This window comes from Daphnia magna, linkage group LG1 (genome assembly GCF_020631705.1).
Source record: "Daphnia magna isolate NIES linkage group LG1, ASM2063170v1.1, whole genome shotgun sequence".
Taxonomy (NCBI): Eukaryota; Metazoa; Arthropoda; class Branchiopoda; order Diplostraca; family Daphniidae; genus Daphnia; species Daphnia magna.
In genome coordinates this window covers 10,971,549-10,988,809 of record NC_059182.1, presented here as the reverse complement: position 1 = coordinate 10,988,809, position 17,261 = coordinate 10,971,549, and the positions used below count along the sequence as shown (strand labels likewise).

The window sequence follows — 17,261 nt, the reverse complement described above, 5'->3', positions numbered from 1 at the left end:
ACGTGTTACTGATTAAACTTCTTTCTGCTCCGCTATCTACTAGGGCGTTAAAGGAACAATTCCCTATTTGCAACCTTATTCTCGGGATGGTGGGGCTTTTGGATACGGACTGGACAAACTGTTGGGGCTTAGGGTATCCACCGAGTTGCCCAACATACGGTTCGGTGGCTTTTAGTTTTCCACCTGAGACCACAGAATGCCTGCTCGTGCTTGGGGCGCTTCGTGGTGACTTTCATAGGATGGCGGGAGTCTTGGGTTTTTTATGGTGGGCTGAAATTGTTGAAATTCGGATGTCTGTGCGGCAGCGGTTCTATCGATTTTGTTGTTCAACTTCTCGAGAGCTTCGAGTACACCCGCTAACTCGTTTCGGTCGCTCGGAATGTTCGGCGAGCTGTACGCCGCATGTATGCGTACGCGTGTCTGGTTCTCCTCGATAGCCATTGTGGAAGGTTCGGCCTTGTTGATCAATGCCTCGAAGGAGTTGAATTGTTTGTGTTTCAGGCGTGTTTGCAAGTCGTAATGGAGGTCCTCTATAAATCTATCAATCATTATTTGTTCCCTCGACGAGGTAGTTGCTGCATCTAATACGCTTTCCATGGAGTACGCCTTTTATATTGGTTTCCGTATGCGGTTAGCATAACGACGCATGTTTTCTTCTGGTTCTCTCTTCATGTTGTGGAATTCCACGCTCCGCTGAGAGCTTGTCTTGGTAGAGTGAAATAACTTAAGTAATCTTTCTTTGACAGCTGAATACTCCTTCACTCGTATGGGGTTATCCAATTTGAAGTTGTCAAACTCCTCCACGGTTTCCCCATACAGCTTCGAGCGCATGAGGCGGAGTTTACGCGCCTCTTCAAAGTTTGCCAAGTCTAGCGTGGCTTCGAGATGGGCGGCCCAGTCGTCAAAACGACCGGAACTCTGTCTGTCGCAAAAAATAGCAACTGAGCTAAAAGCTAGGATTGCCTGTTCATGTTGTGCCCTCCTAATCTTATCATCAACGGTTACGCTTGTTACTGTTAAGGGGCAGCTAGGTTTTGGGGTTCCTGGGTGGGGGGTGGTTGGCGTTTGCGTGTTTAGCCAGTGTGGGTTTTGTTGCCCACTCGACTTCAGGTTAACTGGGGTCGAAGCTACAAATCCTGGGGGGAGGGGGCAATACTCTGGGAGGGTTGTCCAGATGGGGCGAACGGGTTATTGGGGTTTGTATTGTAGCCCCACTGTGGAACTGGTAATGTGGTGACTCCCTGTAGTGATGTGAACGGGTATGTGTTGGTAGTTCATTGTTGAGTGCCCGTGGTTGGCGTGGGTTGGGTCTGCTCCGCTTGAGTAAGGGTTCGGGCCCTATTGATTGCCGTCTTCATGTCTATGCCGGCTACTAAAAGTCGGGTTACCTCCTTTTCGTACGCCTCGAAAAACGTCCCAGGCTGTGCTGGAGGCGGTTTGCTTGCACCCGCCCCATACAAGGGGAGGATTGGTGAAAACGACACCTTTTGGTTGGACGGTGTCTTCATTGACACAGGGCACAGGGGGGCGGATACCGGTGTTGGATGCAGGGTGTGGTGGTGCTACATGGTTGGCGAGGCGTAAGGTGAGCTAGTTGAAGTCAGGGGCCCGAAATTGTCCGAAGATTCAAAAATTCGAACAGTTTTACTGGGGTATCTAGGGAGGGGTATAACGCTAGTAGGGATAGTAATGCGATTCTTGTGTGTTCGTTGCTTAGACGGTTTCGACCGTTTGCCTCCAGATGGTGTTGCAGCTCGAAGATGAGTTCGTCTTCTGGGATATCGTGAATGCGGATGTGCCACTATGGCTGTGGAATGAGGTCCTTTTCTTGTTACTATGCGTGAGGGAAGTGTCTGCTTTGTGAAGGAGGGTGCTCGCTTATCGAATCAACTCCCTTCTTTCCTCCTCCGTGTCACTGTATTCTCTGAACAGGGATCGTGCGTGGTTCAGAAGTACGTTTTTTTGCTGGATAAATTGCGTTTCTCTCTGATCCGTGTATTTTGAACCGAATCAAACCGCTTGAATAGTACAGTATCTTGCAGAAAAATGATAAAACCGATTTATTTTGTAAAAGCCATCTGTTGGCAGAAAATATTGTCACACTGGTTGTATTTAAACAAGCACAAATGAATACAAGTGATGAATTAAATCTAAACAATGGTTTTACTCGAACAAAATGTGATAATCGTTACCAAAAAATTTAGAAGCGTCTGAAGACCTCCAGGGAAACCAGGAAACTCGTCTTTAACTAACTTTTACACTCGTATTTATGCTGCTATGCTAATTAGCAGCGTGAGGGATCGAAGGCTGTTTGCAACAATCCTAAACGGAGCTAAGAATGCGGATACCTGTTTGGATTTTACACCGTTTTCAGAGGAAGTTTGGGAATTGGACTTCTATTACAGGTATGTTTCTCTGTGTGTTCTAGGCAATTTCTTCCTGATGATTTGAACTTTTTTTTTTTTTTTTTTTTCTTTTTTGTTTTGTTTTGTGTTTTTTTTTTTTTTTCTTTTTTTTTGTATATTTTTCTTTAGCACGTATCCTGGCTACGTGAAGTACCGGATTTTTATTCCCACAACTATGCTAGACTTCTGTGGTGGCTTCAGTCAGGGGAGGATCCGACCCCACAACGTTCCGACTTCCATCCAGAAGTTTTGTTCTCCACGGTGGAGGCTCGGCTGGCAGTCTATCTGGTCACGCTGGAAGTTTTGAACCTTTGGGGGGAGAATACGGAATCTGAAGCCTTATAATTTTTTCCTTTGTTGATTGCAATCCGGTATTCCTTTTTTAAAAATTTCAATACATTTTTTAAACACAACTCTTTTTCTCTTGTTTCTACGCTAGAGGGCATTATAGGCTAAGTTTGACATAATGGTACATGATTACTATAGGTGCATAGTAACTACGAGGAAGTGAATTATTGTTTTACAGGTTCTGCATTTCCAACTCGTCCCTCCCGCGGTCTTCTGGTGGTAGGCTGACCACATCGTGCTGTTCGTGAGCAGCCAACCTTGCACTAAGTAGGTAAAATTTATACCCCAAAAATATGATTCTCATGCTCAATACTACAGCTACTATTATTAATTCATAGGGATATCAGGCAGAAGATGTCTCCATCTGTTTATCTACTTCGGTCAAGAGGTTGTAAATTAGTTTCCCCGTCATTTGAGCAGCTAACCTGGCGCGGTCATTGCGTTGGAGTAATTCACTAATGATGTCTATCGAACTCGTGTTCTTCCGCGGAATTTCGATGATGACGTGCTTCCCGCTGCTGTTACTGGTTGGGTCCTGAGAAAAAAACGTTGATTGATGGCAGCACCACCGCTTGAAGGTTCGGGGCTTCTATGTAACCTTCCGTGTTGGCTGGGAAGACCCAATCTTCTGTTCTCGCCGTACAACCCAAAGGTACTTGGGTTGTATTATTATTAACTTACCGTTCTTAGAGGCGGTTGTCCAACATTGGGTGGGCATGAAAATACTATGTCGCGTGGTACCGTCACCGAGAAAGCCCATTGATTGCTACGGCACTGCTTCTTGATTCGAGGTACATAGTTCATAAATGCTGCTATGGCGTAGGACTTGCGAGCGTTCCGTTTGCTGATGCCCGTATGGAATTTACATAACGTTCGGCAAATTTTTTTGCATTCCCAGACGTCATCCTTGGAAAGTTCCAGGAATGTTTTGAGGTCAGCTGCTACTGCAAGAAAGTTTGGTATGTTGCTAAAGCTGACACTATGCGTTCTATTATCCGCGGCCCCCGGCAGGTTGAGGATCTGAAACAGCTTATACTGTTGAGCATGATCGAAGATAAGGACCTGAATGAAGTTCCTGAAATGATGTTCCAATGATGCCACCGTGACTGTGGATTCCCGATAAGCAACCCAAAGCTCATCGCTAGAAATTGACCATCCTCTAGGTAATTGTCGGTTGACATTTTTAATCACTGCGTTAAATCGTGCTGGAGAAACGATTTGAGGGGCTAAATTCCCGTCTGCTAATTGACAGAATCCTATGTTGAGACTATCGGCAAGTTGGTGTCGCCATTGCAGGATTTGATTCAGCGCCTCAAATGTGTCTTCCAGCTGGAAGAAATAATCGAAAAGGTCTAAGTCAAGCTTTTCTACCTTTGTAGTTCAGCATTGCTGCTAACGAATGATTCATTCTTTTCACAGCCCCGTTTGCTTGAGGATGATAACTGGATGTTCTTTTGGTGTGTAACTTTTTGACCAATGCTTAAGTTAACTCAGCAACGAAGTATTTCCTCGATCAATGATAATTTGTTCTGGAGCTCCATGGCGTGGAAAAATTTGGTAAACGAAGAATTCAGCGACATCCTCTGCTTTGCCGGTTGGCATAGCTTTCAGCTCAACCCATTTAGTCAGGTAATCTACTGCAATAATTATCATTTTGTTACCCTTGTGAGATAGAGGGAATGGGCCAAGCAGATCCATACCCATTTTCACAAAAAGTGTTTCTACTTTAATGCACTGCAGGAATCCCGGAGGTTTATCTAGGACTCCTTTTCTTCCTTGACAGTTTACGCAACTCTAAACGTAGCGAGTTATGTCAAGATTCATTTTCGGCCAAAAGAATTGACTGCAAATTTTGTGGAGAATCCGCTTGATGCCTAAATGACCAGAAACAATGTCATCGTGATAAGCTTGCAAAATTCTTTTACCACGTTCCACAGGTACACATAATCTTATGTAATTTTTCCCATCTTTAAAAGTTTCTTCGTAGAGTTTTGCGTTGCACAGCAAGAAGTTTTTCACCCTTTCTTTTCCATCCTCGAGCTTCGAGATTTTTTCGTTCCAATAACGGTGAGCTCTTTGATTACTGACAATTGAGCAGTCTGCTTCGGGAGAAAGGATATTCACTGCGTTTGGTCCAATGGCCGCAACGATGAAACATCGATCATCTTCAGTTTCTTCTATCTGCTGAAGTGGGTTTCGTGAGAGGAGGTCGGCGTTGTCGTGTGTTTCTTCACTACGATATACGATAGTTATATCGTTCTCCTGAAGCGAGAGACTCCAACGCGCTAAACGTCCGTAGAGGTCCCGCTTGCTCATTAACCAACACAACGCTTGATGATCGGTGATCACTTTCACTTGACAGCGCCACACATAACATCGAAACTTGGTAAGACACCATACCAATGCAAAACATTCTTTCTCCGTGATAGAATAATTTGTTTCTGATTTCGATAGTAAGCGGCTTGCGTAAGCTACTGATCTTTCGACTCCATCGATGCGCTGGGCTAGTACACCTCCTATGCCGATACCGCAGGCGTCCGGTAGAATTTCCATCGGTAAATCGTAGTTGGGATGAGCAAGCACTGGAGCTGAAGCTACTAACTTGATCCGTTCCCCAAATGAATGGAATGTCTTTCTTTGTTAGCGATGTTAGCGCACGTGCGATGGCTGCAAAATTGTGGTTGTGACGCCGGTAATAGGAGCACAATCACAGGAAGCTTTGTACTCGTTTGACTTTATTTGCTGTTGAATGGCCAACTGCTAGAGATGGAAAATTTTCCATCGCCTCTAGTTTTTTAGATCCAGACCAACACCTTCCTTGGTAACGACGTGACCTAAAACTTTTAATGTATTCTTAGCAAATGAACACTTTGACCATTTTAGTTTCAGGTTGGCTTTTGCAAGGTAATCCAGCACTGATTGGAGTCGTTCCAAATGTTGTTCGAACGTTGCCGAGTAGACGATGACGTTATCTAGGTACACTAGGCAAGTTGGCCATCGAAGTCCGGCTAAAATAATATCCATTGCCCGCTGAAATGTGCCCGGGGCATTATTTAATCCAAATGGAAGAGCACGGAACTGATATAATCAATCCGCAGATACGAAAGCTGTTTTCGGTCTATCCTTGCTGGCGACTAGTACCTGGTGATATCCGGATTCGAAATTCATGCTGGAGAAAATTGTAGCCCCCTCCAGGCGGCTCAATGTATCGGCCACACGAGGCAGCGGGTAGGAATCCTTTACGGTCACTGCATTAAGTTTGTGATAATCAACAAAAAAATGCCAAGATTCACCTTTCTTTTTTACTAAGACCACAGGCGAAGACCAAGGGCTGTCAGAGTGTTCAATTATTCCCATACGTAACATTCCTTCCACCTGTTTTTGGATCACAGTTCGTTCCTTCCAGGCACTCTTACAAGTAAGCTGGTGAATTGGAGGGTTAACTCGAGTGTTAATGTCGTGCTCCACGAACGCACAGTGCCCCAAATTATCTTCACTAAATGCGAAACAGCTGATGGAACTATTGAGAATTTTCAACACATCACTTTTTTTATCTTCGTGCAGGTTTTCTCCAATTCTGCTTTTCAAATTATCCAATAATTTTTTAACTTTTTGATCCATTTTCTCAATCGCAGCATCTGCTCCTGAAGTTTTACCAGATTCTTCTGGGTTTTCCACTTCTTGGAATTCTTCTAAAGTCCCCAATGCTACATCTTTCTCCAGCCACACTGATTTGGGAGACAGATTTGCTACAGGAATGTTTTCCAGGTCCTTCTGCACGAGGGCGTGACTCGTAGACAGACTTGTCGTTGCCATCAGTGAAACTGATGGTTTCAGGACACAAGCGCCTTACAGTTTACTAGAAACTTTCGCTGGAACCGGTTTAATTGAATACGCTGGAATTTCCTGGCGATCGTTGGATACTAACACGGTATCTTCTGATTCTTGTTTTGCAGGGAGGGAGATTACCGCTAGCGGTATATCAACCATAGTGGGAAGAGGTTTTTCCGCCTGGTAATTAATTCGTATAGATCCAAATTGTTTGAGAAAACTATTTCCCATCAAAAGTTCCATTCCTGACATTCCCATAACGATTGCTTTTCCTTTCACAGATCTGTTTTTGTGCGTAACCAGGATTTCGGCTGCTCCTTCGGGCATCATTCGTGAACCGTTCGCGAGAATAATTCCGGAACCATCCCATGGCTGCTGAACGAATTGTGTTTTCTTCAATAATTCAGGAGAGATCACTGTCACTGTTGCACCAATATCAATCACTGCCGTAGCATTCACCTCACCACAAAACACAGGTTCTTTAATCAAGTTGGTTCCATCGAAGTTCAACAGGTGATTTCTTCCTGTACGTTAGGAGCTTGAGTCGCCAGGTTTACTGCTGCATTCGCTGTTAACGTCGTAACTGGTGCTGTATCCCGTGTCGGAGCTTTATAATTTGGAGATTCTAGATTTTTGAAACAGTACCGAGCGATGTGTCCGGGTCTCTTGCATTGGAAACAAAATTGTTTCCCGGCAGTAGAACGCCCTTTTGGCTTGTAGGGCCCTTTTGCTTTCTCTTGCTCGTTTTTCTCCTTCACTATTAAATTCTCACAGGTGTCTTGGATTAACCACGCATTGACTTCATAAATTCTGCTTGTTCGTCTGGATAGACGACGGAAAGGTTTGGTGTCTGCTCATGAGGTTTCTGCGGTTCCATTGCCATATCCTTCCATCCTCTTGCTTCTGACATGAGCGACGCTTCCGTTTAAGCTTTTCCCAGTGTTAAAAACTCTTCACATGTTTTAAAAAGGATGCTACAATCGGTGTGCTTCCGACATATTCGAGTCGACCAGTCTGCAAAGGTTGAGGATTTCATAATAGTACCTAACAGCTGGCACATCAATTCCTTGTGTTCTGCTCCTTAGTCTTGTCTCTTGAAAAAGATCATAGTTGTCCGGTTGAAACTCTGTTTAAAACATCGAACGAAGACCGGTAACTGCAGGTGTGGCAGAAATTCTCCTGCAGCAGGTTTTCCGTCGTATCTTCCCAGTCGTTCGGGATTCTTGCTCATAGGAACCAGTTTCTTTTCAGTAACGTCCAAGTACAGTATCCTGCACAAAAATCCGAACACCGATTTAATTTTTTAAAGCCACCTATTGGCGGGGTAGCGGGTTTTTTGTTTTTTTGTAAAGGGGGAGGGTAGACAGGGTGATGGACACGACAGGGCAGGGTTGGGTAAGTCTAGACCTAAAAAAATGCCTTAAGGTATTACGCTTTAAGGCAAGTTACAGGTCAGGACATTTTTGCAGCCCCCAGGGTGGTGTGTTTTTTTTACGACAGTTGGAAATTTAGGGCTTGGGCTTGGTAATAATGCTTACCGAGACAATTTAGCTTATGTTCCAGCTGCCTGTGAATATTTACGTCGTTGTCTATGGCGTAGGGGTAGCCTTTCTGAATGTGATGCTGGAGATCGATGTTCAATTCCAGATGAGATGATGAATTATTGTGGTTTGCTTACGAGAAATTCTCGTTCATATATAAAACAAGTAGTCATCGAGCAATATGTGGTTTTTTTGTTTTTTAAATAACTTAAAAAATAATAATTCACTTCGTTCTAAAAAATTTATATTCCCAGCATATTCGAATGAAAATATTATAAAAATACGAAATATTTCGCAATTCCTTTTTGGGAATCGAACACTGATCTACAGCGTCGCAATCAGATGCTCTACGCATATGCCATCGGTATCAATATAATTGTGCACAGGCAGCTCCCTGACTTATTTTGGGTAAGGAATATTACACAGCCAAAATCCAACATTTCCAACTGTCGTTTTAAAAAAACACATCACCCTGGGGGTTGCAAAAATGTCCCGACCTGTTACTTGCCTTAAAGCGTAATACCTTAAGGCATAAAAACAAAATTTATAGACTTACCCAACCCTTCCCTATGTGTCCATCACCCCGTCTACCCTCCCTCTTAAAGAAAAACAAACAAAAACCCTTTACCCCGCCAATAGGTGGCTTTAAAAAATTAAATCGGTGTTCGGATTTCTGTGCAGGATACTGTACATATTGAAATTATTACGTTTTTTGGCGTCACCCTATCCATTATGGGAAGAAATTGTCACATAACGCTACATCCATTGGCGCGCATCTTCATCCGGACTACCGCGAAAGATAGGCGGGCTAATAAATTTTTTGACAGCTGCCATAGCTTGTCTTTGTGGCTGTAAAATATGCCCTGATGGCACTATAAATTGTAGTCCGCCGACTGGAACAACTGGACTTGCAGCTCTCAAAACGACCTCGGTTTCTGAATCCGAGTCTGAATCTCTTGCAGTCTTGACTGATTCACCCTGACTGTCAGCTTCTTCGTTCAAATGGTCCTTTAGAATAGAACCTTCAAAATTTAGGGCTTCACCAACAAAGGAAGTTCCACTCTCCAACGATGAGGCTGGGGTAGGTAAAGTTTCTACCGGAACATTTGACAGTTCTTGAAGCGGATGTAATCGTCGGCTGGGGTCTCTTGGGCAAATAGGTAGCCATGGGTTTGTCCTCTTCGGCATCGGCTAACAAGGACTGCAGAACGACGTTTACTCTCAGGCAACAAGCTGCGTCTTCAACAATTGCCACACCGCAGCACAAATTCGTTACTTACTGGTAACAAGCTGCGTCTTAAAAATTAAAACTTTGCAGCCCTAATACGTCACTTACGGGTAACGAGCTGCATCTCCACCAATTGTCACACGGGTTGTATTTAAACAAGCACAAATGAATACAGCAAGTGATGACTTAAATCTAAACAATGGTTTTACTCGAACAAAAAGGGATAACAATTACCAAAAGTTGGAGAAGCGTCTGAAGACCTCTAGGGAAACCAGGGAACTCGTCTTTAACTGAATTTTACACTCGTATTTATACTGCTATACTAATTACGCCCCTTCCAGAGCGCATGTCTCCGTGTCTACTTCTAGCGCTGATTATCTGAGATGATTCATTCCCAAGGGCGCAGCGTAGTTCAATGAGCGGGTGAATCATCTCTGTGAAGAGATAAACATTTCCCCTTCTTCACCTGCGACAATATTAATTGTTTACTTTTTTAAATAGAGGTACGACGGGTTTGGCGCAAAACCATCATAAGTGGGGTTGGGTAATTTAAGTCCAGACACCCTTTTTATTTTGCCCCAGGTAATTCTTAAATGTCTGAAAGAAAGTAGACTATATTTTTGGTAGACTCCCCTACCCCCCAGGCTAACAAGAAAAATTTCTGCAACAGAAAACCGAGTCACCTTCTATTGTTCGTTGTGGTCATTATCGGATCGGGTATAGTTTGGGTATAGGGTGGTTCGAGGTTGCCATCTTGGCACGGTATTTCTGGTCCCATAGTGCAGCTACAACTGGAAAGCATTGGCTTTTTTAGGTTTTTTGGTGGCAAGTGGGATGTAGTTTCAGTTTGTTTAAGCGTGTTGTTTTTGAAAATGCCAGAATTTTCAAATTTTTCAAAGAACTTGGATAGTGAAGTTAAGTGTAGGTTTTTGGAACAGTTATCCCTATAAAAAATTGACGATCCAAATTGGATTGACGACGAACTGTGGATGAAACACCATGACGCTCTCACAGTTATTCCCCAGTAACTTGGGCAAAACTTATAGACTATTTCCAGAATGGGAGAAGTCTAATAACTGGAGAGAAACTGTATGTTGAAAAATATGTAATATCAGCCATGGAGCAGAGTCTAGAAAACAAAAGGTACAGTGACTTTTCTGCATTGCAGCTTACAAGCAACACAGTCGTCATCAAAGCAAAAGTGTGTAACCATGAAATGCTTATGCTTTTTATTTCAATCGACTGTTACATTCTTCTTTTCTTAGGTTACAGCATCTCAAACACTGAGTGTTACATATTATCCTTGGGGTTGCTTGTGCTAAAGATGGCATGGTACAATTTGCCCATTGTACATGTACTGCAGTGTAAAATTTCACCTAGTGTTCATCTTTTTATAGATTATAAGTATTAAATAGTACTATGTAAAATATGATATAGTCTAGGTGAAATGTGTACGCATGTAGCCACACTTTTGCATGTATTAATTTCGGCCCATGAAGTGAATACAAACAAAAATTACGCTGAGAAAAAATGTGGTTGGATTGAAAACCCTTCTAAGCCGGTAAAGTAATGGAAAAATATTAAATATATGTTTGCATGAATAACTTTCATTGTAATAACTGTAAAATACAGGGAAAAATTAACAATTGGAATTTTGACAGCTTCCCTTTATTTCGTAAACTTAGAAAAGCCAATGCTTTTCCGTTGTGGCTGCACTATGGGTCCAGAAATACCGTGCCAAGATGGCAACCTCAAACCACCCTATAGTCGGGTAGCAGATAGAAATACTAAATTCTTTTCATCGGTATGTTAGAAATTACATGGTAAGTCATTAATGGCTTATAAGGGAGACCTGCGTTCAAAGCTTGAATGAGACAATTGTTTTCGTACATCATTAAATATATAATTCATTATATTAGTGAACGAAATTTGCTTTAACAACTTAATCGAGCTTGGAACTGATCCTTCTGCAGGATACTGTACCTCTCCGAGTAATAACCGATCAATGATTTTTCAGGTAAGTAGGTCGGTGCGGTTTAACGGGTCTCTGATAATCCCCATCCCTATAAATACGGAAAATTTAAAGATTTTTTTTGCGGTAAAACTTCGAAACAAATAAATTTTACATAAATGGATATAATTATTATTAGAAAGCCGAGAGGACCTTATGCAAATGAGGTCACTTTGGCTTTTTTTTGAACAAACAGCTAGGGCTACGAAGACGCAAACAACGCAATCAAGGGCTTTAAAAAACGAGCTACGTTAGTTTTACTTGTAGCATAATTTACATTTTTTTTCTTGATGTTCAACGATTTTGGAGTAGGTTAAAAAACGAAATTATGGAAATTCCTTTTTTTCGGCATCAACCGGAGTTGCCGAATTCTTAAAAACCCTTTTTTAAAACCCTTTGTTTTTTTTCCTACAGTTTTTTACCTCATTTGCATAAGGTCCTCCCGGCTTTCTAAAGACTTTTTCATCGAATTTTTACCCACCCTTTCCATTTAAATAAAATTCTGAAAAAAATTAGGGACGTTATCACTATTTGTGAGATTGTACATACAAAAAATAGTACCACTTGGGTGGAAATTGTAGCACTGAGAGAACCGCAAAAACGGCGGTTTTGCATAAGGTTTTCTCAGGCTTCCAAAGGCTTCTAGTAGGTACTGCACATCTATAGACCAGTTTCGGATGCTGCGTTGCAAAATTTAAAAAAATCCAGGGGGGTTTCGATTTCAGGAAGAGATAGGAAAAAAGGGGTTTTTCATTTATTTACCCCAGTAATACTTTTCCAATTCAGGAAATGTTCTAGAATACTACACTTTAAGACATTCTGCGTCTTCTCCAGTCTTTATAAATAATTAATCATCCCTAAATTATCCATGAAAATTAATTCAAGTAAAAGGGTAGGGATGCTGTTTAGTATTTTTTGCGTTTCTAGTGTCAAGAAAATATGTAAACATGGGTGATTCAAATGTTAGCAATCTAATACCTCAAACAATAAATCTATTTAAACTGTCCGACTACGCCAATGGACTTGTTTCAAACAATTTGATCGATGTCTGCCACATTTGGTCTGGGAAAAGGTATGGACAATCGATGTTTACTTTTACCAATTTTTCTAAGTAGATATCCTTCTCTATCTGCACAAGTCCATTGGCGTAGTCGGGCAGTTTAAATAGATTTATTGTTTGAGGTATTAGATTGCCAGGGTTGTTAATATCGGTATCGGATTCGATACCGATAGTAGCGCCGTTAGCGATACTCAGTATCGGTACACTATCGGCGCTTCTTTCAAAAACAGGTATCGGAAGACTATCGGTCGAGTATCGATCGATAGTCGATACCGATACTTCGTCTGCAAACCTTTTTTTGTGTATCCGCCGAATTACTGTTCTCTACAATGTCAACTCGCGTTTTCGTTTGTGAAAGTTGTTTTGAATTTCGTGGCCCAGCTTCTAAAGTATTCCTACTTGTATAAATGCAAGAAATGTGCTCTTAATGCGCTAAATAAGGACAGTAAAGAGTCGTTGCTTTCATGCAGTGACATCTCTAGAAATAATCTAAAACAACATTTGAAGGTATGTTTTTCTAATTTATATACAATCTTTGACGTTTTTCTATAGTCAAGGCATCCATGCTTGGTTGATGCTTTTGAAGAGGCGTGTAAGAAAGGAGGAAAGGGTGTTAAAAGGAATGCAATTTGCATGGATGAACCTGATGCCTCAGGATCACTCTCTCAACCAACCATTAGAGATTCTATTTCTGGCAAACGTCCTAACATTTCTATTACGCAGTCACAGTTTGATGAGCAGCTTCTTGATTATATGGTAGGAAGCCTTCTGCCTATTAGGCATGTTGACAGTAAAGAATTAAAAACTTTTTGTAATGGAATATCTCATGGAAGTAAGGGTTTACTTATACTGTTTTTTCTGTAATGTTTATACTAATCTTTTTCCCTTTAAACTAGACTTCAAAATTATGTGCAGACAGACTATCGCAAAAAAGATTGAAGACAGGTTTCAAGCATCAAAACAAGCACTAGCCCAAATTTTGTCTAAGTTAACCTCCATATGCACGACAGCTGATGTGTGGAAATCTCGTGGTCGATCCTACATGGGTGTTACCTGTCATTGGCTTGACACCGAAACTCTTCTTAGAAAAAGTGCATGTCTCGCGGTGAGACGTGTCTTTGGAAGTCATACATATGACGTTGTAGCCAAGACTTTATCGGCTGTGCATAAAGAATTTAAGATTTCCCGCAAAATTGTTGTTACAATAACGGACAGTGGATCTAACTTTCCTAAAACTTTCCGGGTTTTTTCTCGTGAAAATGATGTTCAGGTTGATGAAGATGTTGATGAGGAATACGAAGATGAGGAAATCGTAAGTTTTTTTAATTATGGTTGAAACATTTCTTGCTCATAATTTGCTGTTTTGTTATTAGGACTTAGTTGAGATTGATCATGTCCAAGACGAATGGCATGGTAATGTGAACCAAGAGATCTATCCTCTGCCACCTCATAAAAAATGTGCCTGCCATTGGTTGAACTTGGTTGCAGCAGTTGACTGCGAAAACGCTCTCAAACGTGATTCTTATTCATCACTTCATCGATCTACATTTGCAAAGCTTCATACTCTTTTTAATAAGCAGAGTCGTAGTACCTTAGCTGCAGAAAAAACAAAAGAACTATTGGGTATTATTTTGTTTTCTTTGTTGTCTTGATACAAAAGTTAGCTTATTCTTTTCTATAGGTGTTCTGTTTGTCATCCCTAATGCAACACGTTGGAATGCCTGGTTTGATTCTGTAAACCATGTAGATAAACTTCTTGAAGCTGATTGTAACATCTAAGAACACGAGAAATTGCTAGAGAATTTAAATTTGTTATGCGAACATCATGGGGTCGGGGATTTCAAGTCACAGGAGGTTTTGTTTATGGAAAAGTATGTTTCTCTAATGAAGCCAGTTGCAACGGCTTTAGATATTTTACAAGGGGAAACGGGGAATCAGGTAACGGCTGGCCATTTGCTACCAGCCATTGTTGTGATTAAGCGACAAATTAATGACCTTAAACCTTCAAGGAAATTGAAAGTGTGTTCTCCCTTGGCAACTGCTTTACTTGAAGGCATCGAGAAAAGATTCAGAATTTTTTTTCTGTTAGATGAGCTTCGATTTGCTTCCGCAGTTCATCCAAAATTTAAATTCAATTGGTTGGCTGATGGCTTTTCTTCAGTAGAAGAAATTGACGGGATTAAAGCTTATATCATGGCTGAATTGAAGAAAAAAATTGAAGTCATGATCCAAGCTGATTCAAAATCTGTTCCAGGCATGGAAAACGATGTAGTGGACGATGACAGCCCAATAGATCCGAAAGACTTTTTTTCGCCCCTTAAATCTATTTCAAACCCGCAAAAAAGATTTTCGCCAGCAGATGATGAAATCAATCGGGTCTTTGAAACAAAAACGTGCAACGATTTCCGGGTACTTGATTCTTCATTTCCATATCTTCGTCGGTTGTTTATTCAACTTAACACCGGTTTGCCCTCAAGTGCCGCCGTTGAACGTCTGTTTTCTCTGGGTGGAAGAGTTTTGACGCCAATGCGTACTCAATTGAGTGATCAGCGCTTTGAGTCCTTAGTTTTTCTTAGAGCTAATAGTTGTCTCTTATAGTACCAATAATATACAGAATTAAAACTAAATTTCTTTATTTTTTTTCACGGACTATCGTTATCGGTATCGATATCGCCGATACCATCCAAAATAAGGATCGGTGTCGGTATCGCCGATACAAATACAAGCCAGTAATGGTATCGAAATCGACGATAGTTTTTTTAAGTACCGTTAACAACCCTGTAGATTGCTAACATTTGAATCACCCATGTTTACATATTTTCTTGACACTAGAAACGCAAAAAATACTAAACAGCATCCCTAGCCTTTTACTTGAATAATTTTCAAGGATAAACTAGGGATGATTAATTAATTAAATGACTGGAGAAGACGCAGAATGTCTTAAAGTGTAGTATTCTAGAACATTTCCTGAATTGGAAAAGTATTACTAGGGTAAAAAAATCAAAAACCCCCTTTTTTCCTATCTCCCCCTGCAATCGAAACCCCCCTGGATTTTTTAAAATTTTGCAACGCAGCCTCCGAAACTGGTCTATTGGGTCGAGTATATCTATAGAGCGAGAGAGAGAGAGGGATTTAGTTTACTAAATATCCGAAGGTTTAGAGGTCTTTATAGCAGCATAGGCTCCTCCTCCGTCGGTCGACCTGAGAAGCTTTATTGGGAATTTTCTCAACCAATAGGAATCGTTGAAAGTGAAAATGGTTAGTAATGACGAATTAAACATACTTCCAAGCTGAAATTGACAGATTTAAATTATGGCAAAGGTAACTAATAATGGTTCGCATCGTTTTTATGCTTTAAACATGAACCCATGTGACATTCTTTTCTTTTATTTGCATTTTAAAAAGTAAAAAATCGGCCATTTTGTACTTTTTTCCGGCATTTCAACATTTCAAACATAGATTGCACCAATTGTTATGTAAACACAAGGCCTACTTAATGCTTAAGGCCTGTAAACTCAAATACCTCCTATGGCGGGTAGGCGTTCCCTAATAAGAGCAAAATAACAAGGGTTACGACGACACCGTCTGGCGCTCGCAATTATAGCCTCTTTGAGAAATACCCCCAAAAAACTTTAACACTTGTTATAGTTACATAAACACATGAATAAAGATAAAACAAAAAGAAATCAAATTTTTGATAACATGATATAATATAAACTTGGACTGACATACTCATATCCATAAATCACTAGACGGAGTCTTTAACCACCATCCCAATATCGATAAAAGTTTGGTTGAAATGGTGAAATTTAATGATCAAAATATTACTTAGTGGACACAAATCTTTTTCAAAGAAGTGATTTTCTACACCTACTGGAATTGTTTAACTAAGAGATAAGGATTCTAAGATACTCTTAATTAAAGAATAAAAGGAAACCCTGTTTTTGCTTACTCTTGTATTTAGGTTTTCGAAGCAGTAGCAGTAGCGAGCGCCAGATTGTGTCGTCGTAACCCTTGTTTTTCCTCTGATTAGTTGTTGCCAGGTAACGCGTCACCGCCATAGGAGGTATACGAGTTTACAGGCCTTAAGCATTAAGTATGCCTTGGTAAACAATCAACTTGGTCTCCACGAGACGGTCTCGAAGGGTCGAGATCGTCACCGCTATATCCCAGAGGGACTATTCCGGCCCTCTGATTGGCTCTCTCCTTCTCCTCACCCTGAAGCCCCTCCACCCCTTCTGCTTGTGGTGTGTGGTGTGTGTGGGGCGTGTGGGGAGTTTTTCGTCGGGCGGTCGCCTTCATTTGTTTATTTTTCGTGTGTTTATTTATACTAATTAGGACTCGGCCTCGATCACATTCTAATCGATGACACCGCTAAGCTTCCCCGATTAAAATGAATCGGGGAAGTTCGGTGCGGGGAATTCTTTTTTCGGTGCGGAACGCGGGGGCTTGGCAACTCCCAGAATCCTCGTACACCCTGGCCAGAATCTCGCCAGAATCTTCAAAACCTCACAGAATCCCTAGAATTTTCAGAATCTCGTAGAATCCCTTAGAATCACCAGAATCTTATAGAATCCCATAAAAACCTTCAGAATCCGCGCACTATGTCGTCTGCTCATAAATGGAAAAAGCTATCAATGATATCAAATCCATTATTTAAAATGTCAATGGTTCCCAACAAAAACATCTTTTCCATCCTTGAAACATATGGAGCTGATTTGGCCCCACATGTTGTCTTCATATTAAAAACTTCTGGCTATATTTCTTTTCGAGCTATATCAAAAATTACTGAAGATAAAATAAGTAGCATTGAAAACTTCATTCGAACTCTTTTTGC

The 17,261-nt window shown here is 41.2% G+C and overlaps 1 protein-coding gene across 1 annotated transcript; it reads left to right on the top strand.

Moving 5' to 3' along the window:
* Positions 1 to 12,311: 12,311 nt before the first annotated feature.
* On the top strand, positions 12,312 to 13,760 carry LOC123473663. Its single transcript, XM_045174759.1, has 4 exons — positions 12,312 to 12,436; positions 12,562 to 12,931; positions 12,977 to 13,256; positions 13,321 to 13,760. The coding sequence occupies exons 1-4, from the start codon at positions 12,312 to 12,314 to the stop codon at positions 13,758 to 13,760; spliced, it is 1,215 nt and encodes a 404-aa protein (XP_045030694.1).
* Positions 13,761 to 17,261: the final 3,501 nt, after the last annotated feature.

What these genes read in the sequence shown, in the direction of transcription:
- LOC123473663 (XM_045174759.1), top strand. Translation starts at nt 12,312, where the DNA reads ATGGGTGATTCAAATGTTAGCAATCTAATACCTCAAACAATAAATCTA. An exon ending in ATCTAAAACAACATTTGAAG is followed by an intron (nt 12,932 to 12,976) that starts GTATGTTTTTCT and finishes GTTTTTCTATAG; the next exon opens with TCAAGGCATCCATGCTTGGT. An exon ending in TAATGGAATATCTCATGGAA is followed by an intron (nt 13,257 to 13,320) that starts GTAAGGGTTTAC and finishes CCTTTAAACTAG; the next exon opens with ACTTCAAAATTATGTGCAGA.